Here is a 15,579-nt window from a genome sequence, read left to right as displayed (position 1 = left end):
TTTGCACCGATGGAGAGAGCTATGGCCATTCCATTCACTGATGAAACACTGAAACGCCAACACCTTTCCCCACTATTAGACGACATCTACTACACTCCCATGCAACCCCTCCACCAAGTGTTCGTCTCCCTCGCCACGTGTCATCATAACTTTCATTCTAAATATTCTCCTCACCTTTCTTTCTTTATAATCTCATTGCAAATACCACAATTAATATCACACACACTTTCATCCTCCAATTCAAGTTCAGAATTCCATGGCTGAGCCCCAGCAACATGGCTACTACCAAACACAAACACGCACACAATCCCAAACCACCAAAGCAAGTTCTTCCACTTCACAGGTTCTAGCGCTCGCCACCCTCGTGCCTTTTGGTGCCACTCTTCTCGTCTTCGCCTGCCTCATCCTCACCGTCACCGTCATTGGCCTCACCGTCGCCACCCCACTGTTTGTCATCTTCAGCCCTGTCTTGGTCCCCGCCGTCTTAGTCATTGGTTTGGCAATCGCCGGCTTTCTCACATCTGGAGCCTTCGGCGTCACCTCACTCTCTTCCTTTGCTTGGCTAGCCACCTGTCTCCGCCGCTCACGCTCGCCGGCACAGCGGCAACATGCAAAGTCTCCTGCGCCGGATACCGTGCCCCAGAAAACTGAGGAAGCCGGAGGTAGTGTAGTACGAAATACCCAGGAAACGGGCCAGCAGACCCAAAAAGAAGCTGAACGCAAGGCCCAGGAATCTGATAAGCAAGCCCAAAAAGAAAGTTCAGAAAAGGACCAGGAAATGGCCCAAAAAGAAACTCCACGAAAGGACCAGGAAACGAGCCAGGAGGCCCAAAAAGAAAGTGCACCAAAGGATCAGGAAACGGGCAAGGGGGCCCAAAAAGAAAGTGCACGAAAGGACCAGGAAACGGGCCAGGAGGAGGCCCAAAAAGAAAGTGCACCAAAAGATCAGGAAACGGGCAAGAGGGCCCAAAAATCCGGTGGAACAAAGGAAGACCCCAAAGAAAACCAAAAATCGTCATGAATTTGGTTGGATTTTATGGTTGTTATGACCATCAAATATAGCCGTGAAGAGACTCTCACGGCTCGTTCCTCCTAGTGAGAGGGTTCTTCAGTACCTTTTCATTTCATTGTGATGTGTGAAGTGTTTAGTGGTAAAACCTGTTTGTAGTATGCTTCTGCAAATAAATTTCCGAGCCACGTGCTTGATTAGGCCCCAATTCAATGCTTTCCAATTATTACTTTATGTTGACGAATTTCTCTTTGTGGACGCAAATCACCAGTATAAAAATGCCTATATTAAATTTATTTTGGTGGCTTAAGATCTCACGAATTCATAAACTCTTAATTAAAGTAAATGTATTTTATAAGGTCTATTACACTGCAATTTCAATTTTAGCTAGAGCTTGCACATTTTAATATTTTATACGATAACTTTATAACATAGACCAATTTATTACAGATGAATATATAACCAATTCAACAAATCAAATGTATCACCCATTGTTGGTTTCAAAGCCATAGCGTGACACAAGAATATGCGTTCAAGGTCTGGAAATTTGCGTAGGCTTCTTATCGGGCCAATAATCGCTATATGTTGTTACGATGGTTTTCGATTCGTTCAGCATCCCTGTGTCTACAATTCAAGACCCTTTTGTTACGTAGAATATCTTGTTATGCATGGATCAGCAAAATTGGGTAACGGCCATTACTCACTGCGCAAATATGATTTATACCTGAACTATGACTTTTTATTATTACTTTACATACAAATAACATGAGTGACAAATTTTTATTTTCGCTGTATGGCGGATAGTCTATCTATTAACTGTACATAAGTTTCATCTGTATCCAGCATGCTAATTCTTACGAATTTTGGGCTTGCCCCGAAGTTTCTCCCTCCTCTTGTTACAATTTTGTGTCCCCTTAAGAAGCTTTCGCAGTCTTCTATATCTCCCTCACACTTCAACCACACGAAAGCTGCAAGGTGAGTATAATATTAGAAAGGGGTAAAATATCATATCTAGCATGAAAAAGTTCCCCAATCAAAATTGATAATCGGTTATTTACGAACCTGGTTGAGGCTCCATCTCCTTACCAAAGAAGGTGCAGAATGCAGGAGAAAAATGGGGCAAACTGAACAAACCGCTGGCCCCAACTACTTCTCTCAGTTGCTTCCACCTTTGCTCCATGTGCATGTAGCTGTACTTGAAAAATGATTCCACGTCTTGGGAGTTTTCTTCTTCGCAGCTATCTGAAACTGCCTTTAAAACCTTGGCAGCTCTCAGTTGAGAATCCTTTGAGACACCAATTGTATTTAGCTCTATGAATTTAGTCATTTTCTTTGCTACCTCTTTGTCTTTCACAAGAGCCCACCTACAAAAATTATGTGTGAAAACTGTCAGAAATATATACGATCTATTATATTATTTTTGAGTTTAATTTTGATAAAATGTTTTGCTCTATTATTCAATCCTGTATTTCATCATCATTAAATAGTATAACACCTAACTCTTTAACATTATCAAGTCAAAAAGGTTTTAAATCATAAATATTTTAATGATGTAATAACACACATGATTATATAATTGTGTGAAAACATATTTGATCTTACATCGTAAGGTACTAAGGTGTAGTGGAACTTACCATTTTCACCCTAATTTCCACCAGATCCTAATCATGGCCAGATGGATTTCCATATTTTGTTTCATGTTATTAAGCTTAAGCCAAATGAGGGGGATAACGTATTATTATTAGCTTACCCTATGCGCATTCCCGCATGACCAGTGCTTTTTGAGGCAGTGAAAAGAGTAAGATCATGATCTGAAGGGAATGATATTGGAGTGTATTGCGGCCAATAATAGGCAAGGTCATGAATCAGTAGTCCCTGGCTTTGGTTGACCACTGATCGCCTTGTATATCCATCAGGGTTATTGGGAGAAGTAACCAGCTCAATGTATGGACCATCTTTGTCATAACTCACTGCATCCCCAGCCCATTTGTATAGGCCAGACTTTTGGTAATTTGCCAATGCTGGGTAGGACTGCAAGTAATTCGTCAAATCAACATTAAACCATGAACTGATCAAACCAAAAATAGGCATCTTTATTTTTTAGCATCGAACACACGCACTTTGGACTCTCAAAGGAGTTTCTTTATGTCTTCCTAACTAATAATTATCCTAAAATTAAACATGCAAATATTTAATTGATATGTTAAAAACATAAAAGTATTTCATACTATCTATTATTCTTCAAGTGTCATGCAAAGTGAGATCCACGTACGACTACAAAGAATAATTTTAAATGGTGATCACCAACCATCGCAACCATTCTCCTACTTATAAATAAAAGAAATATCAAATTCTTTATGTTGTTCAAATATTAAATGCATCTAAATTTTCCACTCATAAATTTTCTACTCCTTTTCTGCTTAGCACATGCAACTGTTCACAAGTGTTCATGTGATCAGGTTCAGGCATATGAGAGAAAGGAGAGAACATTGATGAAGACAAACAACGATCGAGAAGGACCAAAAGAAGAAGCAGATTCGGTAATGAGCACATGAAATAATTCTTTTACAACCAAACAATTCGAAATGACCAAATACTAGATTCTCTCAAACGCTTCTTCACACTAACCAATTAAACAAAAGAAATATACACTTTAACCTTTCAAAATATTAAATGCTCATGTCTTTTTTTATTACATACTACTTTGGTTAGTGAGCACATTAGAGAATCCCTAAAAAATCAAACAAGTGAAGAGTATAGAAATATTAAATTCTATTAAACAACCATACAATTAGTATACTTTTGATCATGCATGACTCACCGAGTAATAGGGTACGGCAGATACCACGCTGATTGGTTCAGCAGCGTCAGGCGAAGACAGAGCGAAAAGAGCAGCCAGAATTAGCTGAGAGGAACCTGTCCCTACCACAATATGGCGACCTTCTGTGACAGCATTTCCCACCACATTGTGCAACCTTACAACCTCCTTCGCAAACTCAGGCTCAAGAAACCAGCAAATGTTTGACACATCAGAAAAATAGCTCATGGATTGCCATCCTGGAATTACGATTGTAGTCTTGTCACCCATTTGTCGCCAAAATCTTTCATACATTGTAGGATCTCCACTACATAACATCAACATTAAAAATTAATTAACATATTTAATCTATTTAAACAAATGTATCAATGCCATTGATTATTTAAAATTCATTGCTATGAAGGGAAAATATAAAACCCAAGTATTAAAAGAAGTACTAACATTTTTCATAATTATATTTTGTTTATCATTTTGTATTAGTATTAAAAGTAAAGTTGATTATGATTGCACGTGCTTTTTCTTTATTCCATCTTGAATCTACCATGCTGCATGTGCCATTCCTTATTGCAAAGTTCCCAATAATATAATATAATCGACCCATGTAGATGTAGGGCATGATCTGATATCTGAAATCTGAAACAACGTGACGCTATGAATGGCCTAGAACAATCTTTTCTTTACCCCGGAAAAGTATATATGATATAAGGAGGGTAGATTGGAAGAACAGTGAAAGCACAGTGGGGCAGGTAAGAAAAGATAGAAGGAGCAATGAAGTCGTTGAAGAAACAGCCATAAGGACTGCATGGAGCATGGGTAGTGTAAGAAAAATGTTGGGTCCATCTATATCAGCCGAAGAATGATTACATGGAACGATAGAAAGACAGGTAGATGATTTCGTTTGCATTTTTCATCAGACCAATGGGCTGTGCCAGTGCCATGCTAAGCTAAGGAAAGATAAAATACGTTAAACATGGACTTCCAATTACAAAGGGCCCACGAAGAAGGTGATCCAGACGACCCATATAGAAACACGAAAAAGCAAAAGAAGATACAGATAGTGTGTGAATGTGTATAAATAGTAGTTTAATCAAGTGTTTACTTAACAAATTGTTAGTTTATAAAGAATTTATTAACAAAATAAAAAATAAAAAAAATTTCAAATAATTAAATTTATAAAAAATCATAAATTATTTTTGAATTTTGTTAACCCTAGTCTTAAAGAGTAAATTTAAGTAACCATAAATAAAAAATTATTATGAAAATATTGACTAGTTATATTACTTATACCCTAAGAATTGAGATTAACAAAAAAAAGTCATTAATTAAAATTTTATTTATAAGATGTATGAAAGACACCCCATAAAAAATAAGCAGCAACATTTGGTGAGTCACAATTGGGGCGGCCAAAAGTTATAAAGATCTCTTCTTGATCACAATTCACAACCGAAGGCGCACTTTGATATTAGTCTTTAGGTCATAGAGATGCTGTGTGCGCATCAGGCACATGGGCTCCACCATCTTCTTTGGTAATGGGGAGTTCTTCTTCCAAGAACTGTTATGCTACTCCTATTCCTAAAGCCCCAGTCTACCATCTCAAGAGTTTCAGCTCCTCGACTAACGTCGATCATAATTAAATTACAAAAATAGGGCATGCGACTACCTTAACCAACACAATAATAATGTTGTTGGTCAAATATAAATTAGAACCGCCCATGGTGCTACGCTAGACTCTATATGCCACAGCACTAGTGTACTACTTTCTGCTGTCTAGTGCTGCTAAAACATTATCCACACCACCCTGTTTCAACCATTTTCAAATTGTATTTGTTTGTTATAAACACATTTATAATGTTAAAAATATAATACTTTTTTATATAAAATTAAAAATTGAGTGATCAATAATTATATTTTAAAGTATTAAAATAGATAATTACTCGAACTTGTTTTATTCTTTTAATTTATTTTAAGATATTTCTGTCAAGGATGAAGAAAATTTATATTTTTTTATTTCAGAAAACACTCAAAATGTCACTTTTAATTATCCAATCCCCGTTGAACAGCAATCACCTTCCTTCATTCCCCACAACAAATCTCCCGACCCTCCAACTCGGGAACAGAGAGCTGACAAAAACCATCATTGAACTCGATGGCGGACTGTGTGCACTGGTTATGGTCTATTTGCATAACTGACCAAGTACCAATATGCACGAAAAATATTCAAATTAAACATTTTTTATATAAATTCATTTCTGTTTTAGAAAATCAAAACAAATTATTTGTCTTTCAAAAATAAGTTCTTTTTTCAAAACTCATCAATCAAAAGAGGTGTTAAAAAAATGTGTTGGTAGTATTTTATTTATAGAGATGAAAAGAACTATTTTATATGTGAATGTAATCAACAATATGTAGGATTGTAAAATCATATTAATATAATATATACATCTAAAAGTAACTCAAGTTTTTGTTTTTACATTTATAAATGTTAAACGCCCTCCCCTCAAAACCTCCATACATTCCCAAGAGGAGCAATATTTTTATATAAAATGTAAAAAAGTTGAAAACCGAAGCTCTCTTAAATCAACAATTAAATGCAACCAATCAATTCAGTTTTTCTTTTGATATATATATATATATATATATATATATATATATATATTGTGGATTCCCAAGAAAAATAAACGATTTCTTTTAAAAAAATATTAAAGAATACCTCCACATTAGATAAGGGGAAAACTATTAAATTAAAAAATGTATTATAAATATTTTTAATTGAATAAAAATATATTTATATTTGATGACTTAAATTCGTGATATATTTTAAATTAAACTAAAAATTCGTAAATGCTTATTTTTATTCATTTTAAAAATACTTTACAGAGCATTGTTCTTAACTACAACTTAAATAGAGGGGCTTCCTGAATAATATCCTTTCTTTTATATGCTCTGACAAATTTTGAAAAGAAAATCCTGTTAGAGAATACGACTTGTCCCTGTCTTTCCCAGGAACTAGAGCAGGAAGCAAAGCACAGCGAACGACGTAAGCAATAGACCCCTGTGAGAAAAAGTTGCAGGGGGCAACTCCCTCTCACAAACAAGAACATGAAGATTTTAATCGTAAAATACAAGGCTTCATATTTTAACTATTTTAAGAAATATCTAAGAACTTTATTTAAAAATTAAGAAATGTTTTTATACATTCAGTATTATTTTGGTGAGAAAATAATAATAATAATAATAATAATAATCAGTGACATCACCTTAACCTTGGTTTTCTAAGCTTTTGTTACCGGTAAATTAACTCCCCCTCCCTCCAAAAAAAGACAACCAGGTCACTAAGTTAAGAACGAAAAGAGAAGATCAAAAGGAATACTCAAAGGGTTGTGAATGATGTGCAAATAATCTTCAAAAATTACTTGCTCACCCAAACAACACTTAAATTAGCTAACACGGCAACCTTAATGCAGACATTTTGACATGATCAAGGAAACAAAAACAAACAATCAATCATAGCTTAGTAGTTCGCACTTACTGGTCCAGGTCGATCACTTTATCCCTTCCTCCACCATGATCCGCGCGAGTAGAATTAACCAGATAAGAAGTAGAGGATATGGATAAACGTGATTTTTGAGCAACATGCCCTTCCCTCTTAGGTTCCATCCCTTTACTGTTGTCTCCTTCTTCACTCTCATACACCATTCTCAGAATCAAGCTCACGTTCAGAGCCAACGACAGCACAAGAAAGTGCCTTAAGGTAAACATAGTTGGAAGCTTTGCCATCATCCAACACTACACACAGAGCTCTAGAAAACTGAAACCAAAAGTCCAAAACAGAACACTTATGAGATAGCAGCTTGAACTGAACAGGGGTCTGCTCTATATTTATATTGCTTTTGAAACAACTTACCCTTTAACAATACAAGAAATTTGGTGACAAGTGTTTGATAAAGAGGTTAAAATTCGAGGTTCGGTCGGTGAGGGCTTAAATCCCGCTATAAAACGGTTATAGTCGGGATAAAAAATTGAAGAAACGATTGTGAAACGGAAAGTCTCCAATAATAAAAAGCCTAAAAAACAGAGCAAGAATCAAAGATAAAGAATGAGCGTTTGAATTTGAGTCCACTCCCCGGGTTGAACGGACTTAAGTGACAATGGACAAAGGAAAAAATAATATAAATAATAAGACCAAAGCAAAGTAGTAAATAAAAGGCACTTCAGAATGTATTTTGATATTAGAAATATTCTAAAAATTAAATGAGGAGGTTGTGGTCTTTGGAATTGGAGATATGGCTGTGAAGTGAGAATGAAGGGAAGAAGATAGTTCAGTCTCAAAGCATATTATCACACTAATCAAAAAATCCTAAGTTAGCTTTACCAGAAAATTCAGAGCTTTTGGATGGCAGATCTTGAAAACAGTAAAGCCATGCTTATCCTGAATTGACTGTGTAGCACCAGTATCACAGATAGAAGAAAAAAAATTTGACAGTGTTGTAGTGTCAAGCTATGTATAACACCAGGAAAAAGGAGGAAGATATACATGCTTGATATTATTCAAGCTAGAGTAAAAGGTTTCGACATTAACACTTTCTTTGCATACGAGAAAGAGAAATATAGTAGAAAGAACATGGAGAATAGAGAAGAAGATTAGAAGAAAATAAATGCATTTTTAAATTCTTTACATTTTTTAAAATTAATAACAAACAGTTAAACATATTTTTATTCTTTAAAACATATCGTATTTTAATTTTAGTCATTATAAATTTATTATTATTATTATTTTAGTTCTTATACTTTCAAAAACTATTAATTTCTATTCTTCTTCCTAACGTCAATTTATCTAGAAGTAAAATGCAACACAAAAATTAATATAATAATATTAAAAAATAAAATTAATAACTGTTAAAATTTAGAAGTAATTTTATAAAGAATAAAATCACAATGTAACGTATTTTGAGAGATAAAAAGTATATTTTACTCTATAATTTTCTTTAAATGTCATTTATTTGGTTGAATAAAATAATATATTTATGTTAGACAATTTTTTACCTGGAAAATATAAGAAAATAAATTAGTGAAGAATTTTACAAAAAATTATATATTTGGGTTATATAGTATTTTTGCGTGTGATGTGAAATTTAAAATAGTATATCTTAAAAAAAATTATTTAAATATAAAATTAAAAAACTAAAATAATAAGAATTCTATAAATTTAAATAAATTTTTCAAAGAAATTTAAAATATAACATAAAAATATATATTTTAAGTAATGTCAAGTTAAGATTATTGAAATATCACTTAAAAAAGATAAAATCTATGATATTCTGTGTAATTGGAAGGGTTTGATATTTACTCTTACACATAAAATAATATTGACAATTAATTTTAAATTGATAGATAATAAAATTAATAATTTAATTTAAAAAAATGTTAATGTCCTTTTATTTTTTAAAGAAATTATAACCATTAATAAATAAAGAATATAAAATACATTACTCTAAAATTTACAAATATTACAATAAACACTTTAAAAAAGAGCTATTTTTTGTTGTTGTTTATAAATAAACACTTAAAAATAAAATATTCTTAACGTATTTTCAATACTTTATATGACATATATATATATATATATAACAGAAAAAGTTAAAAATATAAAGTAAAACACAAATAAAGATATAAAGCCCTGCTTGATTTATGTATTAAAAATTGATTTTTATTTTTAAAAATAAAAAATAATATAAATTATATTATATTTTTAAAAATAAAAATTTAGTTTTAATATAAAAATTAAATATATTCATGTTATTTAATGAATGTAACTGTGTTAAATAATCGATAAAATTGTTTATAATAATTTTATATAGTTTCAGTTGAGGATACATAGTTTAAAAAAATGTTTAAAATGTAAAATAAAATAAAAGTAGAAATTTTGAATAAATTTGCATGTGATATATAGTTATATATCATTAAAAATATTCATAATAATTTATATATTTGTTAAATAATTACTTTATTTTATTTTATCTGTATACTTGTTAGGTATTTTTAAATATATCAGTTACAACTTAGTTAATTAAATAAAATATATTTTTATACTTTTATGATTTAACAAAAAAAACATCAATTAAAAAAATATTGTAAAAAAATATAATAAATACAAAAAATAAAATTACAATATGAAATTTTAACACTAAATTATTTAAGTCAAATATTATAAATTATAACTTTAAATAAAGTTTTCATCGTTTAAAAATTTGTTATTTTCTTATTTCTAATATAGTTTTACCAAAAAAAAAATTATTTGATTTTTATTAATAATTTATTAACTTGTTTCGTTATTTATTTAAATAACATCTTAATTAATTCATATGATTCAACTGAATGAGATATGTTATAAATAACACTATATCTTTCATATTTTGAATAAAATTTTAGGCTATAACGTTGGAATTTTAAATTTGAGAATAAAATATATGAAAAAAATATAAATGTGACATCATTATCTATATTCATTTTATATTATATTATATAGGTTAAGTTAGATGTTAAATAAGTAAATATTTGAGAAAAATAATAAATTATTAATAGAAAAATTATATAAAATAATTTTTAAAGACCTTATTTAAAAAAAGGATTAAATAATATATATATATATATATATATTTCTTTTAAAAGATTAAAACATTGTTTAAGCTTAAATTATAGTATAATTTATCTAAAGTTAAAAAATATATAAATTTAGAGTACAGAGGAAATAATGATAAATATTATAAATTACCGTAGTTATACTTTAGGTTTAGGGTGAAAAATCATAATGATAAAAAATATTAAATTCAATGTTGCATATATTTATATTTTGAATAAGGTTATTGTTAATTATTTTAATTCTATTTGTTATTTTTTAATCTAATGATTGAGAATGTTTTTAACATTTTTCACACCAATCATCGTACTTATATTTAACATCCTTTAAATTATCAAGCGTGAGTTAACAACTAAACATTTTGGTAATTTATATAAGATAAGTTATTCAAATTTAAACAATTGTATTAAAAAAATATATTATGAAGTAAATATGTTTTATATTCGATGATATGTTTAAAATAAGAAAAATAATGTTATATAGCTATATATAAAATTAAAGTTCTTTCAGAATAGAGATGGTAATGGTAAGTGGTAACGGGCACTATATTTATCAATTTTTTTTCAAAAATATTTATAATGAATGAAGTAAATATTCCTATGGTGAGTTTAGTTATGACGATGGATAAATACTACAAAATTGTAGCAATAAAATAGTGTTCATTCTTATTTAAGTAATATATATATTTATATTGGTGTGTTACTTACATTTAACTTTAGACGCATTATAGTGTAATTTAAACCGTTTGGCTTTAGTAATTTTTTTTTATACTTGTACTTTTGAAATTTGGCTCAATTTATGTGACTTTATGACTAAATTTTTTTAAAAGGTAAAAAATAGTATAAAATTTATCTTATAAATAAAAATAATTTATTTTTTCAAAATTTAAATAAATTAATAAAAATAATTTTAAATAATAAAAAATTTTAAGTTAATTTTAACTTATAAAAATAGTTTGATTCATGTTATTACTTAATTTTTTACTCTTATAAGTTCTTATTGAAAAAATTATTTAAATTGAGCCATTTTGTAATTTTCTTATCACATGTAATGTATTTTCAGTTAATATTATTTATTTTATAATAGAATTAATATTTTATTTGTTTGAAAAAAATACAAAAAATGATATAATAGCATTAATATTTCATTAATGAAGATGATACATGATAAAAGGAATTTTTTTAAGTGCAAATATGAAAATAAACACCATAGTATGCTACGTAATTTTTGTTCGTTGCCATTCTTATTTACGGGTTACATTTGACCTTCCATATTAGCATATTACGATGCAAAAGTCATTTTTAGGACTTGGGCTAAATTTAATGTGGATGGATAGTTCTCAACAGTGAAGTGAAGCTCACACATGTGGGGTAACTCGTGAGATAACATTAGGCGCCTTGCTCCTTTGGTTTTTCATGAAACTTGGGATCAACCATCGTTATCATTAAAATATTTTAGAGGATTCTCACTGCTAAAATATAGCTTGAGATCAAGTTCTTTTTAATGTTAGGATTGAAAATGACTCACTTTTTCTATTGTAGGGCAAATGGAATTATTTATAATAAATAAATATAAATATTTAGAGACTAAGATGTCATTGTATCTTTAATGTATGGATACGGATATGAGTACTACATATAAACATAATACTTAAATAATAATAATAATAATAGTGTGTACAAGTATATGTATATATATTAAGTACATTTTTTTAAAATTACTTATACTTTATTAATTTAATTTTTTTCTTCACTTTTTTTAATACAGCTGACGCTTATATTGATTTTCCACCATCATCATATTACTAATGTTCTTTAATCTCTTAATTTTTTTTTTTTAAAAAGTGTAATCACAATTAAATGTAAATGAAACATTATATTCATGTTTTGATACTAATCTCTTTTTCATCTAAAGAAAACATGCATATTAAGATATTTAAATCTAATGTCAAGCTTTAATGTACCGAGATATTTGTATAATTCACATGTCGCGATTAATATTCAATATAAGTAGGATACAATTACATTAGCAATTTTAAAGTATTCATTCCTCGTAGCGTCCCATGAAAATTGCTCTCAAATATGAAGATAATGGAATCCTTATTTATTTAGACAAGCCAATATATTAAAATTATAATGTAGAAAATAAAAAAAAATAACAAGTCAGAGCTTTAGAAGCAATGAGTCAATTATAGAAAACTTAAGAGTGTCTCGCTTTACCTATATGTATTTTCTAAAGTTTCACTAAAGTTCTTTATGACTTATGTTTACTTTATTATTTTTTTTATTATTAACAACTAGTAATTATATAATGTCTTTTTTTTAAACAACAACATTTTATTAAAAAAAATTTGAGTAATTATACAATACTAATACACTATTTTGCTAAATTCATCATCTTCAATGTAATTATAAAAAAGAAAGAAGAATATTAAGACTAAACAAACTTATTTATTCAATAATTAATTCAAAACTTATAACTAAGTTAATCCAACAAATACTCTCAAATCTAATTTGACTTATAATTAAGTCAGTTAATTGAGCATGATACACCTACAACAAACAAATTAATAAGACATAAAGCTAATTATATAGATAAATTTAAATAAATATAAAATAAGAAATATCATCACAAAACATTGCATGTAGGAAAGGGCGTTAATTCGTCACCAATAGCCTCCTTTACCTTGTTGGCTCTGGAACAGAGTAACAATAACTCTCAAACGTGCTCTTGATATATAGATCTAGAAAGGAAGAAGAAGATTTTTCAGTGGTAAAAGAATTCCTAAAACTACATAAAAGCGATGTGTGTTTAGGTTAACTTCTCTTGCCTCCTTTATTGAAATATACCAGGTAAGTTATACAGAACATGTTAAGTTACATGGTTGTGCAACCTATCAATGCTAGCTCGTGCTTAATTGGGCATGATCATACATGAGTTTGCATATGGGGTTGTGCAATTGTATGTAAGATCATATATAGTCCGAAATTTATAATTTAACCTTTTCTTAGTAATTTACCCTTGCCACTCAATTTTGATGGTAGCATTCCCAATCATCACATTTGCTAGAAAAAAATTGGTGACACTATTGATTAAAGGTTATAAAAAATATATCTTAAATGACCAAATTTTGTAGCAAATAAATGGATGAATAATTATTTATCACTTTCCATCTAGCTTCTAGAGGGAGCTCATCCTCACACGCCCTGTCAACAGATTACCATCAAACAAAAGAATTATGGGTATTTAGTCATCATTTCTAAAAAAATAATTACTTTTAATGTAAATTATTTTTATACTCTTATAAGATCTTGCATTGACATTTTATTTAATTAATTTTAATATATTAACGACTATTAGATGTGTTGAACTCATTAAATGATGTGATACATCATATGAAGCAAGTCTTTTTCTTTTCTAATTGATAGTATGGTAAATTTAAATGTATTAAATTGATATTATGAGATCAACGAATTTAAAGATGTCAAAATGGATGAATTCATCCCAAATCAATGGATTTGCCAAATATTTTTACTTCGACAATTAAAAGGCTCAACTCACTTCATTTTATGATGACTTTGCAAATCAACATATTTAAAATTTTTCATGCAGAGAAAATGATTTGATGGGGTTAATCAATCATTTCCTTTTAGTTAAGTTAGATGGATAAACTTTCATAAAATACTATCTCTGATTTTATTTTAATTCATTAATTGTAAGTTTTTTTAATATTTTTATTTATTGTAAGATTTATATTAACAAAATACTTATTCCTTACTTATAAAAGTTAATATATTTGTTCATTTAATATATAACATATTAATTTGATCAATTAATATTATGAATATTTTTAGAATAAAATATAAATATGATATATATAATTACTTTTTTTTATTAATTTTAATGCATTCTATACTTATTTCTAATAAATAGGACCAGAGGTAGTAATAAAAAAAATATTCATTACACTTGCTTAACATTTAACTCTCAAATAATGACCAAACATACCCTAACCTGCTAAACACAAATAATTAAAATTTGTGACAATTTATACAAGTTTCACTTTTTCATAATTTGATATTCATTTTTTATATATAAATTTTAGTCAATAATAAAAAATATATTAAAAAACTGTATATTATTAGCATTTCTCTTAATAAGATCAACAAGTTGACTCTTATCAATTGCTAAGATTAATGAAGATGTCGGTTGATTTGTAACGTTTTCTCTCTTATAAATGGACTTGGCAATTTCATCTCACCATGTATTTTTCCAACTTTCCCCATTTTGCATCCACCTTAAAATGAGGTCAATTCATCTCGTCCCTACACCCTTTAATATCCAAGTACCGTCGTGTTTAATGCTTTCATATATAACCAAGATTATGCTTAGGGTAGAAAAATAAATAAATTTATTTTCATATTTTTTGAGTTTTATATTAAATGAGAACAATAACTTTAAACTTAGATATATTTTTAGTTTTTAAAATTTAGTTAAATTTAGTTTTTATCTTATTATTTATCGATAAATTTATTAATTTAATAATTAATGTAAGACAATTAATGCATTGATAAGTTTAGTCATTTAAACCGTAATTCCAGTCTATCTTCTAGGTTCATTAACTAAGTATGATACAATCATCAATAAACAATTAGTGATTGTCAAGATTGATTAGATCTCAACAAGTCAAGTAAATTAACAAGACAAATCCAATAATAATAATAACTATATAGTATTTGTTATAGCATTAATTATGAATTTAGGCACTCATATTGATTAAAAAAAAAAAATACATATCATTAACTAAGGATTCATAACCATATAGAAAAAAAAAAGAAGGGAAAAAAGACCCTATCTACAGAGAAAAGCTCAATGCACAAGCAAGGCCTTAACGCTCCTCACTCGCAAACATCTTGGCAACTCTCAGGAAAGGTATAGTGAAAACTTCACGAGAGAGATAACAGTGTAAAACTGTCACAAATGGACTTGAAAATGGTGATTTCTTCTTACAACCCTTTAAAAGAGTATTATTACACAAAAGGGAGAATCCTAATTAAGTCTTGCATTTGTCAAAAAAGTTATACAAATGTGACACCTAAGTTTCACATGCATGTA

The 15,579-nt window shown here is 29.1% G+C and overlaps 2 protein-coding genes across 2 annotated transcripts; one reads left to right on the top strand and one right to left on the bottom strand.

Annotated features, from left to right (window-relative positions):
• Positions 1–256: 256 nt before the first annotated feature.
• On the top strand, positions 257–1,021 carry LOC113874847 (oleosin 18.2 kDa-like). Its single transcript, XM_027513061.1, has one exon. The coding sequence runs from the start codon at positions 257–259 to the stop codon at positions 1,019–1,021; it is 765 nt and encodes a 254-aa protein (XP_027368862.1).
• A 768-nt stretch (positions 1,022–1,789) lies between these two features.
• On the bottom strand, positions 1,790–8,408 carry LOC113874846 (tryptophan aminotransferase-related protein 2-like). Its single transcript, XM_027513060.1, has 6 exons — positions 7,732–8,408; positions 7,357–7,635; positions 3,831–4,134; positions 2,760–3,040; positions 2,072–2,373; positions 1,790–1,977 (listed from the first exon to the last, which is right to left on the bottom strand). Exons 2-6 carry the CDS (start codon positions 7,605–7,607, stop codon positions 1,790–1,792), a joined length of 1,326 nt encoding a protein of 441 aa, XP_027368861.1. The 5' UTR covers positions 7,608–7,635; positions 7,732–8,408.
• Positions 8,409–15,579: the final 7,171 nt, after the last annotated feature.

The sequence above is a fragment of the Abrus precatorius genome, unplaced genomic scaffold, assembly GCF_003935025.1.
Source record: "Abrus precatorius isolate BTA unplaced genomic scaffold, Abrus_2018 Scaffold8, whole genome shotgun sequence".
Taxonomy (NCBI): Eukaryota; Viridiplantae; Streptophyta; class Magnoliopsida; order Fabales; family Fabaceae; genus Abrus; species Abrus precatorius.
The sequence above is the reverse complement of the archived record's forward strand: the minus strand, read 5'-3'. Positions and strand labels throughout refer to the sequence as shown.

Coding starts and splice junctions, on each gene's coding strand:
- LOC113874847 (XM_027513061.1), top strand. CDS start 257: ATGGCTGAGCCCCAGCAACATGGCTACTACCAAACACAAACACGCACA.
- LOC113874846 (XM_027513060.1), bottom strand. CDS start 7,607: ATGATGGCAAAGCTTCCAACTATGTTTACCTTAAGGCACTTTCTTGTG. Junction 3,041..3,830: donor CTGCCGTACCCTATTACTCG/GTGAGTCATGCA, acceptor AATTACTTGCAG/TCCTACCCAGCATTGGCAAA. Junction 1,978..2,071: donor GGAGATGGAGCCTCAACCAG/GTTCGTAAATAA, acceptor CTCACCTTGCAG/CTTTCGTGTGGTTGAAGTGT.